At 36.7% G+C, this 25,430-nt stretch overlaps 1 protein-coding gene across 5 annotated transcripts in view; it reads right to left on the minus strand.

Annotated features, from left to right (window-relative positions):
* FNBP1L (formin binding protein 1 like) overlaps nt 1–25,430 on the minus strand; it is a 124,585-nt gene that overhangs the window by 52,519 nt on the left and 46,636 nt on the right. For all 5 annotated transcript variants that reach the window (XM_055585089.1, XM_055585088.1, XM_055585086.1 and 2 more), the window contains one exon: nt 11,780–11,895. In XM_055585089.1, coding sequence (XP_055441064.1) covers nt 11,780–11,895 — 116 coding nt within the window. The remainder of the gene's footprint in view (nt 1–11,779; nt 11,896–25,430) is intronic.

Raw genomic sequence — 25,430 nt, forward strand, 5'->3', positions numbered from 1 at the left:
TAATATACCAACATTTATTTAAGAATGTATTCTAGTATCAAATGGCAAAGTTCAACAATGTAAAACCACAGTAACTTTTGTACCAACTTCGTATTTCTTCTGGCAAAAGGGTAGTATTAGATATCTGAGACTGACTAGTATCTTTTGTCTTAATTTCCCTCCCTCTAACAGTTATCATGCTTAAGAGTTGCCAGATTAACAAAGATGACCTTATTTGAGGGTCTCAGTTAAGTGATCCAGAGATGGAAAACATTTTGTACCAGAACTTTGAGGCCAGAATGAGATTTGAATCTCTCAAACATAAAACTTCATTGGTGAGTATGTTTCTTGCCACGTGCAGCAAAAAAGTCAGTCTGCACTGAAAGAACGAAGCCGACACACAAAAAGAAGCCAAAAAGGGCAGGTGGATGGAGAAAAAGACAGGCAGGGAGAAAGGGAAAAAGGGAGGAAGGAAGGCTGGAAGGAGTATAGGAAGGTAGTAAGGAAGGAATCATTCAGAAAATAATAAGCACTGGTAAGGATGTAGAGAAATTAGAACCCTTGCATATTACTGGTAGGGATGCAAATTAGATCAGCCACTGCAAAAAACAGTATGGTACTCCTCAAAAAATTAAACCTAGAATTACTATATGATCTAGCAATTCCTCTTCTAGGTATACACACAAAGAATTAAAAGTAGGGAATCAGATATTTGGACACCATGCTCATAGAATCACTATTCACAATACCAAACAGGTGGAAAAAACCCAAATGCTTATCAACAGATGAATGGATAAAGAGAATGTGGTACTATCCATACAATGGAATAATATTCAATCTTAAAAAGGAAGGAAATTCTGATATACTTCCCAACACGGATAAACCCTTAAAACGTTGTGCTAAGTGAAATAAACTGTGGGAAATTCTTAAAGAGATGGGAATACTAGACCACCTTACCTGCCTTCTGAGAAACCTGTATGCAGGTCAAAAAGCAACAGTTAGAACCAGACATGGAAGCACAGACTGGTTCAAAATCAGGAAACGAGTATGTCAAGGCTGTATACTGTCACCCTGCTTATTTAACTTCCACCCAGAGTACATCATTTGAAATGCCAGGCCGGAGGAATCACAAGCTAGAATCAAGGCTGTAAGGAAAAATATCAACAACCTCAGCTATACAGATGACACCACTCTAATGGCAGAATGTGAAGAGGAACTGAAGAGCCTCTTAATCAAGGTGAAAGAGGAGAGTGAAAAAGCTGGCTTAAAACTCAACATTCAAAAAACTAAGATCATGGCATCTGGTCCCATCACTTCAAGGCAAATAGAGAGGGAAAAAGTGGAAACAGTGACAGATTTTATTTTCTTGGGCTCCAGAATCACTGCGGATGGTGACCGCAGCCATGAAATTAAAAGACGCTTGCTCTTTGGAAGAAAGTTATGATAAGCCTAGAGAGCATATTAAAAAGCAGCAGAGACATCACTTTGCCAACAAAGGTCCGTACAAAGTTATGGTTTTTTCAGTAGTCATGTACAGATGTGAGACTTGGACCATAAAGAAGGCTGAGTGCCAAAGAACTGATGCTTTTGAACTGTGGTGCTAGAGAAGACTCTTGAGAATTCCCTGGACAGCAAGGAGACTAAACCAGTCAATCCTAAAGTAAAGCAACCCTGAATACTCATTAGAAGGACTGATGCTGAAGCTCCAATACTTTGGCCACCTGACACAAAGAGCCAACTCACTGGAAAAGACCCTGATGCTGGGAAAGACTGAGGCCAGGAGGAGATGGGGGTGACAGAGGATGAGATGACTGTATGTCATCACTGACTCAATGGACATGAGTTTCAGCAAACTCCAAGAGATAGTGATGGATCTCTATCCATCTTTCTCTGGTGTGCTGCAGTCCATGAGGGAAGGAAGGGAAGTCTGGCGTGCTGCAGTCCATGAGGTCGCAAGGAGATGTACACGATTTAGCGACTGAACAATAGAAGTGAAATAAACCCATCCCCCAAAGAACAAATACTGTATGATTTTACTTATACAGTACCTAGAGAGTCAATTTCACAGAAACAGAAAGTAGAACTGCCAGGGCCTAGAAGGGGAAAATGGAGAGTTAATACACAGAGTTTCAGTTTCTCAAGATGATTAAGTTCTAAGGATTGGTCACAGAAGGATGAACATACTTAACACAGCTGAAATATACGCTTAGAAATGATTAAAACAGTAAATTTCACATTAGGTACAAGTGGTATTAGACAAATTCTGAATACTGCATTTGTTTTTTTAAAGGACATGCTTCGTTCTCAATATACCTCTACTGGTGGCAGATCGTAAAATAAATTAAGAAAAAATAAGAGGACTTAAGAATTTATGCCTGGCATCTTTGTCAGGTTTTTATTAGGGTGATGGTGGCCTCACAGAATAAGTTTGGAAGTTTACCTTCCTCTGCAATTTTCTGGAAGAGTTTGAGTAGGATAGGTGTTAGCTCTTCTCTAAATTTTTGGTAGAATTCAACTGTGAAGCCGTCTAGACCTGGGCTTTTGTTTGCTGGAAGATTTCTGATTACAGTTTCAATTTCCGTGCTTGTGATGGGTCTGTTAAGATTTTCTATTTCTTCCTGGTTCAGTTTTGAAAAGTTGTACTTTTCTAAGAATTTGTCCATTTCTTCCACGTTGTCCATTTTATTGGCATATAATTGCTGATAGTAGTCTCTTATGATCCTTTGTATTTCTGTGTTGTCTGTTGTGATCTCTCCATTTTCATTTCTAATTTTATTGATTTGATTTTTCTCCCTTTGTTTCTTAATGAGTCTGGCTCATGGTTTGTCAATTTTATTCATCCTTTCAAAGAACCAGCTTTTGGCTTTGTTGATTTTTGCTATGGTCTCTTTTGCATTTATTTCTGCTTTTAAGATTTCTTTCCTTCTACTAACCCTGGGGTTCTTCATTTCTTCCTTTTCTAGTTGCTTTAGGTGTAGAGTTAGGTCATTTATTTGAATTTTTTCTTGTTTCTTGAGGTATGCCTGTATTGCTATGAACTTTCCCCTTAGCACTGCTTTTACAGTGTCCTACAGGTTTTGGGTTATTGTGTTTTCATTTTCATTCATTTCTATGGATATTTTGATTTCTTTTTTGATTTCTTCTGTGATTTGTTGGTTATTCAGCAGTGTGTTGTTCAGCCTCCATATGCTGGAATTTTTAATAGTTTTTCTCCTGTAATTGAGATCTAATCTTACTGCATTGTGGTCAGAAAAGATGCTTGGAATGATTTCAATTTTTTTATCACTGATGAACATAGATGCAAAAATCCTTAACAAAATTCTGGCAATCAGAATCCAACAACACATTAAAAGATCATACACCATGACCAAGTGAGCTTTATCCCAGGGATGCAAGGATTCTTCAATATCCGCAAATCAATCAATGTAATACACCACATTAACAAATTGAAAAATAAAAACCATAGGATTATCTCAATAGATGCAGAGAAAGCCTTTGACAAAATTCAACATCCATTTATGATAAAAACTCTCCAGAAAGCAGGAATAGAAGGAACATACCTCAACATAATAAAAGCTATATATGACAAACCCACAGCAAACATTATCCTCAATGGTGAAAAATTGAAAGCATTTCCCCTAAAGTCAGGAACAAGACAGGGTGCCCACTGTCACCACTACTATTCAACATAGTTCTGGAAGTTTTGGCCACAGCAATCAGAGCAGAAAAAGAAATAAAAGGAATCCAAATTGGAAAAGAAGAAGTAAAACTCTCGCTGTTTGCAGATGACATGATCCTCTACATAGAAAACCCTAAAGACTCCACCAGAAAATTACTAGAACTAATCAACGACTATAGTAAAGTTGCAGGATATAAAATCAACACACAGAAATCCCTTGCATTCCTATACACTAATAATGAGAAAACGGAAAGAGAAATTAAGTAAACAATTCCATTCACCATTGCAACGAAAAGAATAAAATACTCAGGAATATATCTACCTAAAGAAACTAAAGACCTATTTATAGAAAACTATAAAACACTGGTGAAAGAAATCAAAGAGGACACTAATGGATGGAGAAATATACCATGTTCATGGATCGGAAGAATCAATATAGTGAAAATGAGTATACTACCCAAAACAATCTATAGATTCAATGCAATCCCTATCAAGCTACCAACGGTATTTTTCACAGAGCTAGAACAAATAACTTCACAGTTTGTATGGAAATACAAAAAAACCTCGAATAGCCAAAGCAATCTTGGGAAAGAAGAATGGAACTGGAGGAATCAACCTGCCTGACTTCAGGCTCTACTACAAAGCCACAGTCATCAAGACAGTATGGTACTGGCACAAAGACAGAAATATAGATCAATGGAACAGGTAGAAAGCCCAGAGATAAATCCACACACCTATGGACACCTTATCTTTGACAAAGGAGGCAAGAATATACAATGGAGAAAAGACAATCTCTTTAACAAGTGGTGCTGGGAAAATTGGTCAACCACTTGTAAAAGAATGAAACTAGAACACTTTCTAACACCATACACAAAAATAAACTCAAAATGGATTAAAGATCTAAACATAAGACCAGAAACTATAAAACTCCTAGAGGAGAACATAGGCAAAATACACTCCCGACATAAATCACAGCAGGATCCTCTATGACCCACCTCCCAGAACACTGGAAATAAAAGCAAAAATAAACAAATGGGACCTAATTAAAATTAAAAGCTTCTGCACAACAAAGGAAACTATAAGCAAGGTGAAAAGACAGCCTTCAGAATGGGAGAAAATAACAGCAAATGAAGCAACTGACAAACAACTAATCTCAAAAATATACAAGCAATTCCTGCAGCTCAATTCCAGAAAAATAAACGACCCAATCAAAAAATGGGCCAAAGAACTAAATAGACATTTCTCCAAAAAAGACATACACATGGCTAACAAACACATGAAAAGATGCTCAACATCACTCATTATCAGAGAAATGCAAATCAAAACCACAATGAGGTACCATTTCATGCCAGTCAGATTGGCTGCTATCCAAAAGTCTACAAGCAATAAATGCTGGAGAGGCTGTGAAGAAAAGGGAACCCTCTTACATTGTTGGTGGGAATGCAAACTAGTACAGCCACTACAGAGAACAGCGTGGAGATTCCTTAAAAAACTGGAAACAGAACTGCCTTAGGACCCAGCAATCTCACTGCTGGGCATATACACCGAGGAAACCAGAAGGGAAAGAGACACGTGTACCCCAATGTTCATCGCAGCACTGTTTATAATAGCCAGGACATGGAAGCAACCTAGATGTCCATCAGCAGATGAATAGGTAAGAAAGCTGTGGTACATATACACAATGGAGTATTACTCAGCCATTAAAAAGAATACATTTGAATCAGTTCTAATGAGGTGGATGAAACTGGAGCCTATTATACAGAGTGAAGTAAGCCAGAAAGAAAAACACCAATACAGTATACTAACACATATATATATGGAATTTAGAAAGATGGTGACGATAACCCTGTATGTGAGAGAGCAAAAGAGACACAGATGTATAGAACAGTCTTATGGATTCTGTGGGAGAGGGTGAGGATGGGATGATTTGGGAGAATGGCATTGAAACATGTATAATATCATATAAGAAACGAATCGCCAGTCCAGGTTTGATGCAGGATTCAGGATGCTTGGGGCTAGTGCACTGCGATGACCCAGAGGGTTGGTATGGGGAGGGAGGTGGGAGGGGGGTTCAGGATGGGGAACACGTGTACGCCTGTGGCGGATTCATGTTGATGTATGGCAAAACCAATACAATATTGTAAAGTAATTAGCCTCCAATTAAAATAAATAAATTTAAAGAAAGAATTTATGCCTGAAGGCCCTAGGAGAAGAAATTCAAACAAGTTTCAATGGATATGAAAGTGAACAAAGTATCTTATTTCTTAAAAATGCCAGTTCCTACTTTTGCTTTATCTTTACCATGTCAAGGATACACAGTTTGTAAGATGTGAATGGGGCTCTGTATTTTGTATCTGTATTATCAGCTTCATACTCTATACTCAAAGAACATATTCAACAATTCATTACTATTTAGGATGCAATAGGCATAACAATGTGATTTCTAGGCAACTGCAAATCTTTCAGAAGAGTGTTTTCTGGTATGTTGAAGACAGAAAAGAGAAAAATTATTTTATTTGCTCAATTTAGACCAAGGAAGGAACGGATTGACCCATATTTAAGTATTACACTTTTCAGAGAAATTTTCTTCTGCAAGGTGATAACTTGTTTTCCCTCTAAATATTAGATTCTTGAAGAACTATACAACATAGTCCTAGATTCAAATAAACAGCTTAATTTATCTGATGTGTCCATATTTTAAACATTAGGATGATAAAATAAACATTATATCTCATTTTAGACACTGCCACACAATTCAAATGGCTACAAATAACTTAGAAATAAAAATATTAAAGGTATTATGAAAAAGCTAAGAGATTAACTAAGTGATCTATACAGCCAACATCATTAACAACCTTCTTATTCTTTATAGTTGTTTAAAGAAGATCTTTAAATCCTTTTCATTGGAAAGCTCACTATCAAAATGTTTAACACAACTGGTTTGAACTTTTTTTCTTTTTTAAAAATATTATTTGGTTGCACCTGGTCTTAGTTGTGGTGCACGTGGGCCCTTCGTTGTCACATGTAGGGTCTTTTAACTGACACATGTGGGGTCTTTTAGTTGTAGCATGTGAGATTTAGTTCCCTGACCAGGGAGCTGAGTCTTAGCCACTGGCCCACCAAGGAAGTCTCTATTTTCTTTCTTAAGAGCTTTATGCTTTATTTATTAGGTTTGGCTTCATCATCTAACAAAACATTTTAATACAAAAATCAGGAATAGACTGTAATTCTTGTTAAGGTGATGAGCCTTTCTGTTGTACAGCAGAAACTAACACAACATTGTAAAGCAATTATCCTCTAATTAAAAAAAAAAAAAAACAAAAAAACCCACTCAGGGAAGTCAAAAGCCTCAAAAGTTAAACAATGGCCGACCAAAAGCAAACAGTAGTCTCTACTTTCCATAGGTCAGCACAAAAGATGAGCTCCCTAGGTTCTTCTGTTACTAAACAGGAACACAGAAAGAGAAAATTCTGATAAAGTAGCATGAGAAAATAAAAACCAAATAGAAAATAGAAACTGGTTTTATTTACATTATTCTATATCTAAGCCTATCCTAAATATTGGGGACAGCTCTTAGTAGAGCAATCTCTTCACACTGATGTATAATATATGACATAAACTCTAGTATGGATAGAAAGCAGCACATGGTTCAAAGGTCAGCATACTGAGATCCTAATTTCTAAACTAAACTGAAACACAGATCATTCAATCATTCATGCATTCAACTTATATTCACTCAGCTCTAGAGGTACCCATTATGTCACCATGGTTGTCAAGGTACAGAAACAGAAATAAGATCCAAGAAATCTGGAGAGATTTCTGTTCTGGTTAAGGTAAGAGTAATTTTTAGTCATCCAATCCATTTTTCTTTCAGTACCACACTGTCACATTTGAGCCAAAAAGGAATGATCTGGGGTGAAATAGAGAAATATAATTTCATACAGCAATCTCTATGACAGAACTTACTGCTGTAATTATTTTTACTAGACAAAAATACTACATACCATTATGCATAGAGCTTTTTTCACATAAGAAAATTTAGTCAATCTCTGTCATACATATACAATAGCATAAATTTATTAGAGTAACTTCCACTTTTTATGTCTACAAACAAAGGAAAGTTCTACCAAGTGATTCAAAGTCACCACTTATTATCCATCAAAATGGACATGGTTGGACTGTTTATAACTATGTCTCCAAACATAATTAGATGCTTTATTTTTTGTTTATTCTCATCCTCAAATCACTACCAAAAGTGAATACCAAAACTTAAATAAAATTAAACCAAAGCCATCAATACAGACAAATAGAAGACAGAGGAAAATAAACTAGGGAGCGCCAAAATCATGTGAAAATTTATGCAAATAAAAAGTGTATTTACAAAAGTATATTGCAAAATTTAATCCTGCAGTATATTTAAAATATTTAACATTCTGAATACAGTTATTATTTAGGAGAAAAAAGAGTTCTCACTATGAAAAGAAGTTATCCTCCTCCGCGGTAGCAAAACAGGAGGGAGTCAACCAAAAGAATTTTTCTCATTAAAGAAAAGGAAATAAACAAGGCACACTTCTTCCCTTTGGACAAAACAGACACTATAAAAAGCAGCTGATAATTCAATCATCTACTAATTATTCATCCAAAGCAGCAAATATCAATGTGGACAAAGGAAAGGGAGTTGTGGTTTTCAAGTTACACAAGCCTCCTCCCAACTCTTCTTTATTGGAATTCCTCAACACCTTCCAATAATCCTGTTCTTGTTGAGAATCACTGCAAGTGAAAGCCACTGTTAGGATGAACATGTACTAAATTTCTTTAGTCTGCTGGGACAGAAAAAGTCTGCTGGGACAGAAAAAAGATGCAAATCACTGAACTAGAGCATCTATTTTCTCACTACAAAAGTATATTTTCATACCATGTAATTGTGGGTTCTAACCACTCCTGCTCCAAAGAAGTGCTGTCAAAATCTCTCTTTGCAAGTAAGTGAAAATTATAACCGTTATTATCAGTCACAAAATAGAAGGGCAGACAAGTCTGCTGTTTGATTACAGTCTTTTACTCTGCTAAAATCTTGGCCACCCTGAAACCCTTGAGACCCAAGTTATTCTGGACAACTGAATACAGCATACTGCTGATGGCTTACCTTATAAATTACCAATTTTTCTTTTAAAATTTGTGGTGATATTCTTTTAAATATATCATATTCTTTGCTTAAGATTACATAATCACTAGAAAAACTTCAATAATTGAAAAGTACAAGTAATAAGTATAAGTTCTGTCCCTTCCCCCCCCCCCCCCCCCCACTCTCGTTCCCCAGGGGTAACCACGGTAAAACAATCTGGGGTATATCCCATTTAGATCTCTTCAGAATACACACAAATTTTATACATAGCTATATACTCAGCCTCAAGTAAGCAAGAACATCTTGCTGTACCTTCAGTTCTATAGCTTGCTTTTCACACTGACAGACTGAACACTCTTTTAAGTTTAAATATGCTGCTATATCTGACTTGTTTAAATTGTATACTCCTCAGTATTTTTCATCATTTCCTTACTGACAGGTACCTTTAAGCTGGAAACATTTTATCTTGTTTTTTGCAATATTTTACTCTTTGTTGTCACTTCACACTGTCATCACATCACTGAATTATTGTCTGTAGCATTTCTTCTCTTCACTTTTACTGGCATACTTAAAAACCAGAAAACAATGTGCTAGAGTTGAGATCAAATTAAAAATTAAATGAGGGAAATTTTTCATTGTTCACACATGAACACATTCTTTTTACTGCTATTTTAACTTTTCAGAGGTCCTTTAATGCTTCCAGATTCTTGCACAGTAAAGTTCCCAAGTCAAAACTTTTGGGCAGATAAAATATCTTCACAATTATTATTAATATACTTGTAGCTTCCTTGGTTATATTTCCATATGGAAATTACTTTTTTTAAAAAAAAACATAGGATGCAAATGGATCAAGAAATTAGCATGATGCTACAATTTTAATACATGTCAAAACAGTAGTATGTATATCATTATAAGTAACCTATTCATCATACTAGTCTATCTCATGGCCACAACCAGTCAGCTCCTTGAATAAACTGCTACAAATGGTGGGCATATGTAGTTTATCACTCAAAATCTTCCTTCCTCCTGTGATCTACTACCTTATATTTCTTTTGGGCAATTAATTAGCTATAAATCAATCTAACATTCTCACTTCAGTGAACTGTTCAGGATAAGCATATAATCTAACCAGGGTCGGCAAAAGGAGACTTTTGCTGTGACTTCTGGAGAGGAGAAGCTGATACAGGCTTGCACTCTGCTCTCCTTCCATCTCCTCCCTCTCCTTTCTTTCACTTTCTTCCTTCCCCCTTTCCCTTCCTATCTCCTCCCCTCAAACGCACAACAAAGATCATCGTTCTTCCCCAGGATGTGGGAGTATGAAGATATGAAATCTAGGGCTACCGGGTAAAAAGGATGGTACTGAATAAAACTTGAGTATAAAGGCAACAATGGGAAGAAGAGCCAAGAAACAGGAGCCTGAACACATCTGACCCACAAATCAAATTATGCTTGGACCCTTAATCATGTGTGCCTTGTGGGCTGGATTTTTCTGTCACTATACAACATAAAGAACCCTAACCACTTTACCTAGAACCTTATACTGTTTTCTAGTCTTCAGGCTTCAAATACTATTTTTATTGAGTAAGTTGCAGCAAAACTAGTTATCAGGTTGTGGTCCAACAATGATTTTCTGCTTGAATAAAATCTTAAGTTCCATTTGTTTTAAGATTAAAATTTTCCCTTTAAAATTTTTATCTCCTAACACATATTCCAGAATTTTTTATCAGTAATATACATCTACTTTTTGACAGAAAGAAACACAGCTCATCACACTCACTTTGTAAGTCTTAGAAACTATGAAGAAATGAGAAACTGGAGAAATCAATATTTTGGAAAGATTACTAACGCAAAAAGTTCAGGGGAAAAAACTGTAAAGCACAAAATTATTAATATTACCAAGTTATTTCCTTTTCCAGGAATTTTGCTTCTTGATTGTATAATTTTAAGTATCTTTCTGGAATGAAAGCTGCTCATGATCTAGCCAGCCAATATTCCTTGTGATACTAGGCAATGATTTAATTAAACCAGTCACTAAAACAAACCAGTTACCTAAAAGTCTACAAGCAATAAATGCTGGAGACGGTGTGGAGAAAAGGGAACCCTCTTCCACTGTTGGTGGGAATGCAAACTAGTACAGCCACTATGGAGAACAGTGTGGAGATTCCTTAAAAAACTGGAAATAGAACTGCCTTATGATCCAGCAATCCCACTTCTGGGCATACACACTGAGGAAACCAGAAGGGAAAGAGACACGTGTACCCCAATGTTCATCGCAGCACTGTTTATAATAGCCAGGACATGGAAGCAACCTAGATGTCCATCAGCAGATGAATAGATAAGAAAGCTATGGTACATATACACAATGGAGTATTACTCAGCCATTAAAAAGAATACATTTGAATCAGTTCTAATGAGATGGATGAAACTGGAGCCTATTATACAGAGTGAAGTAAGCCAGAAAGAAAAACACCAATACAGTATACTAACGCATATATATGGAATTTCGAAAGATGGTAACAATAACCCTGTATACGAGACAGCAAAAGAGACACAGATGTATAGAACAGTCTTATAGACTCTGTGGGAGAGGGAGAGGGTGGGATGATTTGGGAGAATGGCGTTGAAATACGTATAATATCATATATGAAACGAGTCGCCAGTCCAGGTTCGATGCACGATACTGGATGCTTGGGGCTGGTGCACTGGGACGACCCAGAGAGATGGTATGGGGAGGGAGGAGGGAGGAGGGCTCAGGATGGGGAACACATGTATACCTGTGGCGGATTCATTTCAATATTTGGCAAAACCAATACAATATTGTAAAGTTTAAAAATAAAATAAAATAAAAATAAATAAATAAAACAAACCAGTTACCTAATTCAATCTAACTCTGATGAAAAACACAGAATTCAACTCCTAGTGTATCACATTATCTAAAGCTAACTATTTAAACATGTAATTTCATTTCTGAAAACTGAAAAAAAAAAAATATAACTTACCTCAATTGTTTCGCATAGTTCTGTTCAATTTCTATCCTCTCTTTAACAAATTTGGCATATCTTTCCAAGAAGTCAATTCCCCATTGTGTATGCTTGTCTAGGCTGTCGAACTGATCCTAGAAAAGGAAGATAAAACCACACTGAAAAGGCTGAAATTTTATCCACAAATATTTTAACCAGTTTCCGATATTTGTCCAGATAATCATGTATGAAAAGAAAAACTCAGGCTCTTCTTTCTGCTGGTCACCACCAATCTCATCCTTTAAGACTCAGACAGAAATATGTTCTTCAGCATAAATCATGCTATTTTTATGCCTAAATATCTTTACACATGTGGTTCCCCCTGGCTGCAAGCAACATCCTCCACAGATCATCTCTTTGCAATTAACTCTTACTCCTTCCTTGAGATCCAGTTCAGACAGAAAATGCCCCTAAAATTTCAGACTGAGCTAAATGGTCTTTCTCTGGCTCCCCAAGGCTCCCTACAGATTACTATCTTACTCATTTGCAACACTATGTTGAGGACAGGAGCCATGTATTATTCTCCTCTGAACTCCTAAGGTACAAGCACTATTCCCAGCACCACAGCAGACTCTCAGTGAAGAAGGGTTTGAACAGAATCAAATAAACCTGGGTTCAAAATCTGGGCTCTGCATTTATAGTACATTTTGACCTTGGGCAAGTTACCAAGGCACTTTATACCTTTTCCATAAAATGGGAGTCCATCAACCTCTCAATAGGACCATGGTCATTCATAAAGTGCTACACAGTACAGGAAACAAGATACTAACACATAAAAATCACTGTTCTGCAAGGCTCCTCCAGTCTTCCAAAGATATTCCCATCTACCTGCTGCCTAAAAAAGCATCATTTCCTATTCTTCAAGAATAATTTTCAAATTGGCTAATAACTTGGTGCTCTTTACATCTCCCATATTCAAGATATTCAGAGATCAAAATGCTAAATATCAATATTCAATATTCAGAACATTCAGGTATCATCCCTTTCTATATCTCTAGTTGTTTTATCTTTCCAAATCATCCATGGTTTAATCACATGTGTTATTTACAAATAAATCATTTCAAAATATCTGCCTTTTCTTTCCCTACTGAAAAAAAAAATGTTTTTTGACCACATCAAGTGGCATGAGGGATCTTAGTTCCCTGACCAGGAATCAAACCCACACCCCTGAAGCATGGAGTCTTAATCACTGGACCACCACAGAAGTCCCTTCTTTCCCTACTTTAAATCATTATAAAATTCTATTTATAAATGTAAAGTCTAACTAAACAGCAGAGAAAGAATTCACCCAGCTTTCATAGTCTGGTATTACTACTCTAATTCTATTCTTTCATGCACTTTTCCCTTATTATTTGGCTACCAAAGTAGATTTGAAAACAGCCAAGAGAATGCACTGCTCAGTAAATTTAATTGGTATGTTAGTTAATATTTCCCACTATAAATGTGAATTCTATTTCAAATTGAAAAACTCCCAATAACAACAAAACATTTCAGAAAAAGAAAAGTCCAAGCTGAAAACAATTACCCTTCATTTTCCAAAGTGCTTTAAGGCTTCTTTCCATCATCCTCTTCGTCAAATTTTACATTAAACTTCCTTATCTTCTAGATGAAATCTCCAAAAATGTTTTATTATATACCCCAATCAGTAAAATTTCTGAATATTCCTGTATGTATATTACCTATAATACTATATTATTGTATTACATAATTATGAAACCCACAAAAATAGAAATTTTAAAAAGAAACAAAAATGAAATAAACATTTTTTAAACCTGTTTATTAACTCACAATGTTTACTGAGCACTTGCCATGTGCCAAGTTCCTTGGGGACAAAGAGGAACACTCAGCCCCAGCCCTGCCCTCCATGAGCATACAGTCCAGCCAGCCAGCAGGTAGGGCAGCTCACCTTGCTGGGGGCTCACCCTCCTGTCTTAACAGTGACTTTGTCAGTGATGCCCGCAGCTTCCACACAACCTGCCATGGGAGTCAGTGCCTAGGTCACCATGGGTTTATGTAGCATAGCTCAACTTAATGATCCCCCCATTAGCTCTATTCTCTTGTCCCTAGTGGAAATAAGCATTATTTCAAATAGTTCTTTTTTTACTTCTTTAATGAAAAAGCAAAAGCCTTGGGGCCATAACTTATCAATATGAAACAATTTTAATAAAAGCAATGAATTTGACATGCTTCATTATTTCTAAAATCTTGGTTTAATATTTAATGGCAAAGCAATCTGAATGCCTAGGTTATAAACTGAAACATTTAGGCTAAATTTAGTTGCTGTCACAGCTGGGGAAATAAATGACACCTCACAAAGATATAAAAAGATCTAAATGGAAAAAGTCAACTGTTGACTATACCTTCCAATTCCATTTTATGCAAAAATGTGGTTAAATGTCAGTGTTATTTTAACAAACTAATAAGAAAATACTCTATCTTTATATTTTTAACAAAGAGTTCCAAACTCCACTGAAAATGACTGTAATATGATTTTGTGTCAATTGAGCTGGGCAACAGTGCCCAGATAATTCAGTCAAATATTATCCTGGATGTTTCTGTGAAGGTATTTTTGGATAAAATATTAATATGTAAATTGCTTAGTTTGGAATATGTAAAGCACAATACCCTTCATAATATGGGTGGGCTTCATTCAATCAGTAGAAGGACTTAACAGAATAAAAACTGACCTTCCTTCAAAAAGAAATGATGCCAGTAGGCTTTCAAGCAGGTTGTAAGCAGACTGCCTTTGGGCTAGAACTGCAACTCTTCCCTGGCCCTACCTTGCAGTTTGGACTTGCCAAACCTCCAAACTCATGTGACCCAACTCCTTATAAATAAATCTCCCTCTTTCCCTCCCCCAACACACACATCTCTTCCTTCACACTGACTTTAAAACAAGCAATAAATTTGTTTTCGAAATGTTTTCCAAGTGTGGATATAGTCCAAGATATGATAGTTGTAGGTGTCACATATCACTTTCAGCAACAAAATTCTATAATGATGGATGCATTTCCAAACATTCATCATCAAAATGTTTTTTCCATAGCTTAAGTTTCTTTGGAAAAGCAGCTATTCATTCACTATTAAAGTTTCCCTTTTATCTTAAAGAAACATGCATTTTGATAAAAGCCACTTATTAAAGGTAAACAAATTAAAAACAGGAGAAAAACAGCAAAACAAAGCTTTTCAACAGTCCCTCCCCATTTTATTTGGAAATACTGTAAAAAGTCTATCAACTATATTTCAAAGATATTATTTTTATAAAATTAATCAAAGTAAACATATACTGTAATATTCTGCGGACTTCTCACTTTAATTTCCTTTACTTACCTAGAAATGAAGTGAATAAATTACAACCATATCTCAATATTCTTTCTAAAGCAAATTATTACTACAGTGCTTTATGAGGGGTTATTACACAGTTTTTTCATAAAACACTGTTCTTCCTGTTGAGAATAATCTTCACATCTTTCCTTTTTGTTGTTAATAGCCAAGTCGTGTCCAACTCTTTGTGACCTCATGGACTGCAGCATGCCAGGCCTCTCTGTCCCTCACCATCTCAGAGTTTGCCCAAGTTCATATCCACTGAATAGGTGATGCCATCCAACCATCTCATTCTCTGTTGCCCTCTTCTTTGGTCCTCAATCCTTCCCAGCATCAAGGTCTTTTCCAGTGTCAGCTGTTCGCATCAGATGGCCAAAGTATTGGAACTTCAACTTCAGCATCAGTCCTTCTAATGAATATTCAGGGTTGATTTCCTTTAGGATTGACTGGTTTGATCTCCTTCCAGCGCAAGAGTCTCTCAAGAGTATTCTATAGCACCACAGTTCAAAAGCATCAATTCTTTGGCACTTTGCCTTCTTTATGGTCCAACTTGCACATCCATACATAACTAATGGAAAGACCACAGCCTTGATTATATGAACCTTTGTCATCAAAGTGATGTTTTTGCTTTTTAATACACAGTTTAATGGTTTGTCATAGCTTTCCTGCCAAGAAACAGTCATCTTCTAATTTCATGGCTGCAGTCACCATCCGCAGAGATTTTAGAGCCCAAGAAGAGGAAATCATCACTGCTTCCACCTTTTCCCCTTCTATCTGTCATGAAGTGCCAGGACCAGATGCCATGATCTTAGTTTTTTAATACTGAGTTTTAAGCCAGTTTTCACCTCATCAAGAGGTTCTTTAGTTCCTCTTTGCTTTCTGCCATTAGAACGCTATCTATTATCTGCATATCTGAGGTTGTTTATATTTCTCCCAGCAATCTTGATTCCAGGTTGTAACTCACCCAGTTCAGCATTTTGTATGATGTACTCTGCATATAAGTTAAATAAACAGGGTAACAGTATACAGCCCTGTCGTACTCCTTTCTCAATTTTGAACCAGTTGCTCCATGTAAGGTCATAACTGTTGCTTCTTGACCTGTATACAGGTTTCTTAGGAGACAGGTAAGACGGTCTGATATCTCCATCTCTCTAATAAGAGTTTTCCACAGTTTGTAATGATCCACACAATTTTTAGGGTAGTCAATGAAACAGAAGTAGTTGTTTTTCTGGAATTCCCTTGCTTTATCTATGATCCAGTGAATGCTATCAAGTTGATCTCGGTTCCTCTGCCTTTTCTAAACCCAGCTTGTACATCTGGAAGTTCTTAGTTCACATACTGCTGAAGCCTAGCTTGAACGATTTTGAGTATAACCTTATTAGCATGGGAAATGAGTGCAATTGTCTGATAGTTTGAACATTCTTTAATACTGCCCTTCTTCAGAACTGAGATGAAGACTGACCTTTTGCAGTCCTGTGGCCACTGCTGGATTTTCCAAATTTGCTGACATATGGAGTGCAACACTTTAATAGCATCATCTTTTAGGATTTTAAATAGTTCTGTTGGAATTCCATCATTTCCACTAGCTTTACTGGCAGCAGTGCTTCCTGAGGTCCACTTGATTTCACACTCCAGGATGTCTGGCTCTAGGTGAGTGACCACACCATCGTGGTTATCCGCGTCATTAAGACCTTTTTTGTATAGTTCTGTGTATTCTTGCCATCTCCTCTTGATCTCTTCTGTTTCTATTAGGTCTTTACTGTTTCTGTCCTTTACTTTACCCATCTTTCCATAAAATGTTCCTCTGATATCTCAAATTTGCTTGAAGAGATCTCTAGTCTTTCCCATTCTGTTGTTTTCCTCTATTTATTTTTGAATTGTTTATTGAAGAAGGCCTTGTTGTCTTTCCGTGGTATTCTCTGGAACTCTGCATTCAGTTGGGTATACCTTTCCCTTTCATCCTGTTTTCTGCTTCTCTTCTTTCCTCAGCTATTTGTAAAGCCTCCTCATACAATCACTTTGCCTTCTTGCACTCAATTTCCTTTGGGACAGTTTTGGTCAATGCCTCCTATACAATATCACAAACCTCTGTCCATAGTTCTTCAGGCACTCTACCAGATCTAATCCCTTGATTAGATCTGGTAAATTCTTCACCTCCACTGTATAATCATAGGGGGTTTGATTTAGGTCATATCTGACTGGCCTAGTGGTTTTCCCCACTTTCTTTAGTGTACGCCTGAATTTTGCTATAAGAAGCTGATTATCTAAGCCACAGTCAGTTCCAGGTCTTGTTTTTGCCGACTGTATAGAGCTTCTCCATCTTCAGCTGCAAAGAATGTAATCAATCTGATTCTGGTATTGACCATTTGGTGATGTCATGTGAAAAGTCATCTCTTGTGTTGTTGAAAAAGGGTGTTTGCTACGACTAGTGCGTTTTCTTGGCAGAATTCTGTTAGCTTTTGCCCTGCTTCATTTGTACTCCAAGGCCAAACTTGCCTGTTACTCCAGGTGTCTCTTGATTTCCTACTTTTGCATTCCAATCCCCTATGATAAAAAGGACATCTTTTTTTGGTGTTAGTCTTCACAGAACTGATCAACTTCAGCTTCTTTGGCATTGGAGGTTGGGGCATATACTTGGATTACTATAATGTTGAATGGACATGGTCAAGCAGGAGATGGCAAGAGTAAACACTGACGTCTTAGGAATCAGAGAACTAAAATGGATGGGAATGGGCGAATTTAATTCAGATGACCATTATACCTACTATAATCCTGGAAAAGAAAGGGGGTAGCCCTCATAATCAACAAGAGAGTCCAAAATACAGTACTTGGGTGCAACGTCAAAAATGACAGAATGATCTCAGTTCATTTCCAAGTCAAACCATTCAACATCATACTTTCAGGAGTACAGCAAAGTAACTCAGTTATACATATACATGTATTATTTTTCAAATTCTTTTCCCAAAAGAATTGATGCTTTTGAACTGTGGTATTGAAGAAGACTCTTGAGAGTCTCTTGGACTGCAAAAAGAGCAAACCAGTCAATCCTAAAGGAAATCAGTCCTGAATAGTCATCGGAAGGACTGATGCTGAAGCTCCAATACTTTGGCCACCTGATGCGAAGAGCCAACTCACTGGGAAAGACACTGATGCTGGGAAAGATTGAAGGCAAAAGAAGAAGGGGGCAGCAGAGGACAAGATGGTGAGATAGCATCACCGACTCAATGGACATGAGTTTGAGCAAGTTCCAGGAGATGGTGAAGGACAGGGAAGCCTGCTGTGCTGCTGTCCATCAGGTCACAAACAGCTGGACACAACTGAGTGACTGAACAACAGCAACAATTCTTCGAATCCAAGAGCAAGGGATATCTTTCCATTTCTTTGAGTCATCTTTAATTTCCTTTATTAATGTCTTATAGTTCTCAGTATGTAAGTCTTTTACCTCCTAGGTGAGGTTTATTATTAATTTTATTTTTTGATGCAATTTTATAAGGGAGTGTTCACATTCTCTTTCTGGTATTTCATTGTTAATATTAAAAAATGCAACCAATTTCTGTATGTTGCTACCTTGCTGAATTCATTTATCAGTTCTAGTAGTTTCTGTGTGACACCTTTAGGGTTTTCTTCTATTATAGTAGAACACTGTCATCTATTGTCATTTGCGTATAATGACTATTTTACCTCTTCTCTACCAATCTGAGTATGTTTTATTTCTTTTTCTTGTCTGATTGCTGTGGCTAGGACTTCCAATATTAAGTTTAAGAGAAGTGGTAAATCCTTGTCTTGTTCTAGATTTTAGTGGGAAGGCTTTCAGCCCTTCACTATTGAGCATTATACTGGCTGTGGTTTTGTCATAAATAGCCCTTGTTATGTTAAGCTACATTTCCTCTGTACAGCTCCTATAATTCAACAATAAAGAAACAACTCAATCGAAAAATGGGCAAAAGACCTAAACTGACATTTCTCCTAAGACGAGATATGGATGGGCAATAGGTATATGAAAATTAGCTTTACATCACTAATTACTAGAGAAATATAAATCAAAATTACAACGAAGTACCACTTCATACCAATCAGATTAGCCTTCATTAAAAAGTCTACAAATAATAAACGGTGAAGAGGGTGGGAAAAAAAGGGAACATTCCTACACTGTTGGGGGAAATGTAAATTGGTTCAGCCACTTTGGAAAACAGGGCTTCCCTGGTGGCTCAACTGGTAAAGAATCTGCCTGCAGCATGGGAGACCTGAGTTTGATCCCTGGGTTGGGAAGGTCCCTTGAGAAAGCTACTCACTCTAATATTCTGTCCTGGAGAATTCCATGGACTGTATAGTCCATAGGGTTGCAAAGAGTTGGACATGACTGAGTGACTTCCACTTCACTATGGAAAATAGTATGGAGGTTTCTGAAAACACTAGTATTGCTGTATGATCCAGCAATCCCACTCCTGGGCATATATCCAGAGAAAAACATGGTTCAAAAGGATACATGCACCCCAATCACTATTCAAAATAGCCAAGACATGGAAACAAACTAAATGGCCATCAACAGATGAATGAATAAGAAGACGTGGTACACACACACACAATGGAATACTATGTGGCCACTAAAAAAAAAAATTTAAATAATACCATTTGCAGCAATATGAATGGACCTAGAGATTATCATACAGAGAGAAGTCAGAAAGACAAATATCATAGGATATCACTTATGTGTGGAATCTAAAATATGACATAAATGAACATATCTATGAAACAAAAACAGACTCATAGGTATAGAGAATAGACTTGTGCTGCAAAGAAGAGAGGGGCAGAGGAGGGAAGGGCAGGAGTTTGAGATTAGCAAAAGCAAACATAGGATGGATAAACAACAAGGTCCTACTGTACAACACAGGGAACCATACTCAATATCCTATGATAAACCATAATGGAAAATTTCAAAATATAATTATGTATAATTGAGTCACCTTGCTGTACAGCAAAAATTAAACACATTATAAACCAACTATACTTCAATAAGTTTTCAAAAAATTAAAAAATAAGCAGTGAAACAAAAAAAATTCATTTAGTCATAATGATTTTAATATTTTTATGGAATTCAGTGACTTAATAAATTTTAAAATCAGAAAAGATAGCAAAGTGAACTTCATCACACAGTCCAGCACATATAAGGCACTTACTCCCTGAGTAACTGTTCTATTTATAATATATATACTTTTGAACTTGCAAAGTTTCACATAATTACCAGACATCACATGCAAAACTCTACTGATAAAGCATTTTACAAATGGGAAAACTAAGTTTCTGAAATTAAAGACTTCAACCTCTGGCTCCAATCTCAATTTCTTTCAACCAAAACATGCTATTATTTTGATAAATAAGTATATAGTAATTAATGTTTATTATTTAATAATGGTTCTAGACCCTTCATTTTATAAATATTGAAGCTGATGCCCAGAATGCTTATCTGACTTCCTCACACATAATTAGCTAGAGAGATTATCTTTTAAAAGCACTGCCAGTTTTATACTCTTAGTATCTAAATGAGTAACAGTTGTGAATAGTATTACTTAAAATGATGCATTTCTTTTATCAGGAGAGAAATATAAGACTGGAAAAATTTTTTGGTCACTGGAAACTTTGATGAAAGGAACAAATCAAAAATCTCAAAGTTAGAAACTGCCTAGTACAAACACATACTGAATGTCATAACCACTCTTTACAACATTTCTGATAAGTCATTTACCCTTTCTTTAGAAGTCTTAGCATTAGTCTGCAAAACAATTTGGAAGCATGAGAGAAGATGGCTGGAGATGGAGGAATGACTCTTACTACCACAAAATAAAGTACAAAGCTCAAATAAAAAGATTAGAATCAGAATCCTAAGACTTCAGTTCTTCAAAAGTAATACCTCTTAAAGCCTTCATGCATCTCCCTGCTAGAAAATGTTGTGGAAAGACAAACTAAAGAATTAAGCACTATTCTGAAACCACCTATAGATTAGAAATAAAAATATTGTCATCAAAATAGGTAACTTATCCTCACTTCCTTATTCTTTCCACTTTTAGCAACTCTCTTATTTCTAGGACTCATTCTAGATTACTATAGCCAGTCCAACTTCTTCCATTTCCATGCCTTAGTCATCGCCTTACTTCCTTTTCTTGAACATTTACTCTTACCATAGTTTCTGTGAAATGTATCTCTTCATCAGAGGTGTACAGTGATTAAATCTTACCGCTTCATTTTTAAACCCAAGAAAGTTCTTGTTTCCTTCAGGCACTGTCTTTTAATTTTGTAAAATGTTTAAAGTTATTTTCCCTTATTCATTTGGGAGCACAAGGAAAACATTCTAAATTAAGGCTGGCATCAACACCAACTTAAATGTCTACACCATTCAGCGTAAATCAAATGAATTATATGATGCTCTAAGATTCTACTTGGAGAAATAAGGTAGTAATAAATACTATATTTACTCAATTTTGTTATCTATATAGTGATATATTTAATGTAATTTAAAGAAAAAGAACTGTCTTATGTATCACAAAATATGGTAAAGTTTTAGAAGTTACTACTAAATATTCAATCCTTGTTTTCCTAATTACTTTGGTAAAGCCTTGCATCCAAATGAAGTTCCAGTAAAGTGCTTTTAGTAAAGTACCAAGGGTCACAACTATTTAAAAAAAGACTTTCTTCACTAAAAAGCAGAATAATGACTTTGCTGTCCTAGTTTGGGCTTACTCTATGGCTCCAATTTTCTGCCAACGTTCTTCCAGCACTTCTGAATACGCAAGTACTACTGAAAAAACGTTTTAAAGATCTAACAGAACTGACTTTTCTAATTCTCTGATTCATAAGGGACTGTGGAAATTTCTTCTTTAAGTCTCATGGATCTGAGAAATCAATTTACAATTTAGGGTCAACAATATCTGCCTCCAAAGTAAACTGATGAACATTCTAAGTTTTTAAAGATTACCTTAGTTATTTGGATTTTCTTGTGGTTTTATTTTTTAAAAGACAGATGCAAACTTGTTTATTTGGGAAACTCACATATTAAGCTCTTAGTGACTTCCAAATCTATCCAGGTTATCCTTCCAACATCCCTCTGTATATTTCTTACTTCATAGAACTTTCTCCTCTACTACTGTAGGAACTCAATCCAATAGTCATCTCCACTGTCATTAGCCTCACTCCTGTCTCCCCAATAAATTTCAAGAATCTCATTTCTCAGATAGCTAGCCCTATCAACTCAATATCTCTAGTATCCCAAAGTCTGTAATTCTGTCCCCTCAAGTGACCTCAATCCATGGATCCTCACATATTATTACTATTCCTCGCCCCACTCCTGTTTTCATCTCCATCTTTACAGCTTAGATTCCTAAGTCATCACTATAATCACTCCCTGCAAAGAGTTTGAATGTCCTTGCCCTCTCACTTTGTCAGATTAACCCTAGTTTTATATTTAATTCTTCATCAACCCTTTCCCACCCCACTAAAGCAACATTTAAAAAAAAGAAAAAGAAATAACTATGCTGACAGGTCACACTTTGTGAAGTCTGTGCCTATTAACTTAATAGGTTTTAATGTTACTTAGCCTGAAGCCATTCACTACGCCATTACCCTAACCAACTATCTTAAACCTTGCTTCTTCACTTAAACTTAGACCATATCCTATCTACCTCACTCTCAGCTAGTCATCTTGCTTCTTACCTCACTAAAGCACTCAGAACCTATTTCATCATTTTCCAACTCAATTTTTCACTGTAAACACATGTGTTTTTATTCTGCCTTCCTGCCTATTACTTTGAGTAACAGTCCATACATACCCTTACTGCTTCTGCTTACCTAAAGAACTAATACAGTTTCCAGTTTGGTTGTTAAAATATTCAAGACCCTAAGCCTGCATATGCTTGATGTATTCCAGGAAGAGCAAGAATAAGCAACCTCTACTGAATGAACAGGAGAAAGAGAAGAGTAGTAACAGCTGAAATGTAGGTGTGGGGGGTCAGAATGCAGATTACACAGGCCTTACTTTCCATTATAAGGACTTGGCTTTAAGACAGAGTGAGATGAAAACACACTGCATGGTCCTGAGCATAAGCCTCACAGGTTTTAAAACAGATCACTCTGGCATCTATGCTGATAAAAACTGTTTCAAAGCAAGAGAGACATTGAGACAGGCTACTGCAATAATCCATACCAGAGATAACTTGGCTAGTCCAGGGTAGAAGCAGCAGAGTGGTGTAAATTGGTAAGATTTTGGATATATTTTGAAGGCAGTGCCAATAAAATTTTACAGTGTTTTATGTATGCACTGTGAAAAAGAGACATCAATTCTGAGCACAATGAACTAGAGGGATACAGTGCTTTGAATTAAACTGGGAGAACAAGTGTACAAGTTTGGCCAAAGTAAAAACAAATATTTTGGGTTTAGAGTTATGTTTGATATCCTTGGATATCCAGGTGGACATGTTAAGTAGATGCTTAAATAACATGCCTGGAATTCAACAGAAGTGGTCTCCCCAAAGACATATGGTAAAACATGATCCTGTGTGCCATCTCAATTAAGCTCTGTTGCATTAACAACAATTAGAGGTCAAAGGATTGAGGAGGAACCAGCAAAAGACACTGAGAAGGAATGACCAGTGAGGTTCAAAGTAAAACCTGAAAAGCTTGGTATCTTGGAAACCACATGAATAATGCATTATTTCAAGGAGAAAATTATTTACTTTGTCAGTCAGTACAGTCTCTCAGTCGTGTCCAACTCTTTGCAACTCCATGGACTGCAGTACACCAGGCTTCCCTGTCCACCACCATCTCCTGGAGCTTACTCAAATCATGTCCACCATGTCGGTGATGCCATGCAACCGTCTCATCCTCTGTCATCCCCTTCTCCTCCTGCCTTCAACCTTTCTCAGCATCAGGGTCTTTTCCAAGGAGTCGGTTTTCCCATCAGGTGGTCAAATATTGGAGTTTCAGCTTCAGCATCAGTCCTTCCAATGAATATTCAGCACTGATTTCTTTAGGATGGACTGGTTGGATCTCCTTGCAGTCCAAGGGACTCTCAAAAGTCTTCTCCAACACCACAGGTCAAAAGCATCAATTCTTTGGCACTCAGCTTTCTTTATAGTCCAACTCTTACATCCATACATGACTACTGGAAAAACCATAGCTTTGAATAGACAGACCTTTGTTGGTAAAGTAATGTCTCCCCTTTTTAATATGTTGTTTAGGTTGGTCATAGCTTTTCTTCCAAAGAGCAAGCATCTTTTAATTTCATGGCTGTAATCACCACCTGCAGTGATTTTGGAGCCCCCAAAAATAAAGTCTGTCACTGTTTCCACTGTTTCCCCATCTACTTGCCATGAAGCAATGGGACCAGATGCCATGATCTTTGTTTTCTGAATCTTGAGTTTTAAGCCAACTTTTTCACTCTTCCTCTTTCACTTTCATCAAGAGGCTCTTTAGTTTTTCGCTTTCTGCCATTAGGGTGGTGTAATCTGCATATCTGAGGTTATTGAGATTTCTCCCCGCAATCTTGATTCTAGCTTGTGCTTCATCCAGCACAGCATTTCACATGATGTACTCTGCATATAAGTTAAATAAGCGGGGTGACAATATACAGCCTTGATGTATTCCTTTCCCGATTTGGAACCAGTCTGTTGTTCCATGTCCAGTTATAACTGTTGCTTCCTAACCTGTACTTAGGTTTCTCAAGAGGCAGGTCAGGTGGTCTGGTATTCCCATCTCTTTCAGAATTTTCCACAGTTTATTGTGATCCACACAGTCAAAGGCTTTGGCATAGTCAATAAAGCAGTAGATGTTTTTCTGGAATTCTTGCTTTTTCAATGATCCAGTGGCTGTTGGCAATCTGATCTCTGGTTCCTCTGCCTTTTTCTAAATCCAACTCGAACATCTGGAAGTTCACAGTTCACATACTGTTGAAGCCTGGCTTGGAGAATTTTGACCATTATTTTGCTAGCATGTGAGATGAGTGTAATTATGCGGTAGTTTGAACATTTTTTGGCATTGCTTTTCTTTGGGATTGGCATGAAAACTGACCTTTTCCAGTCAAGTGCTACTCAAAGTAATATGAGGACTGAAAACTGACCACCAGGATTTAGCAATATGCAGATCACTAACAACCTTAACAAGAGCAGAGTTTTATTGAAGTAGTAAGAGCAAAAGTCTGACTAGAATGGATTTTTAAACAATTAGGAAGAAAGAAATTAGAAACAGTGTATACAGACACCACTTTCAAGAACTCTGCTTTCGAGGAGAGAAGAGATACGGGATGATTAAAGAAAGAAGT

This window comes from Bubalus kerabau, chromosome 6 (genome assembly GCF_029407905.1).
Source record: "Bubalus kerabau isolate K-KA32 ecotype Philippines breed swamp buffalo chromosome 6, PCC_UOA_SB_1v2, whole genome shotgun sequence".
Classification (NCBI taxonomy): domain Eukaryota; kingdom Metazoa; phylum Chordata; class Mammalia; order Artiodactyla; family Bovidae; genus Bubalus; species Bubalus kerabau.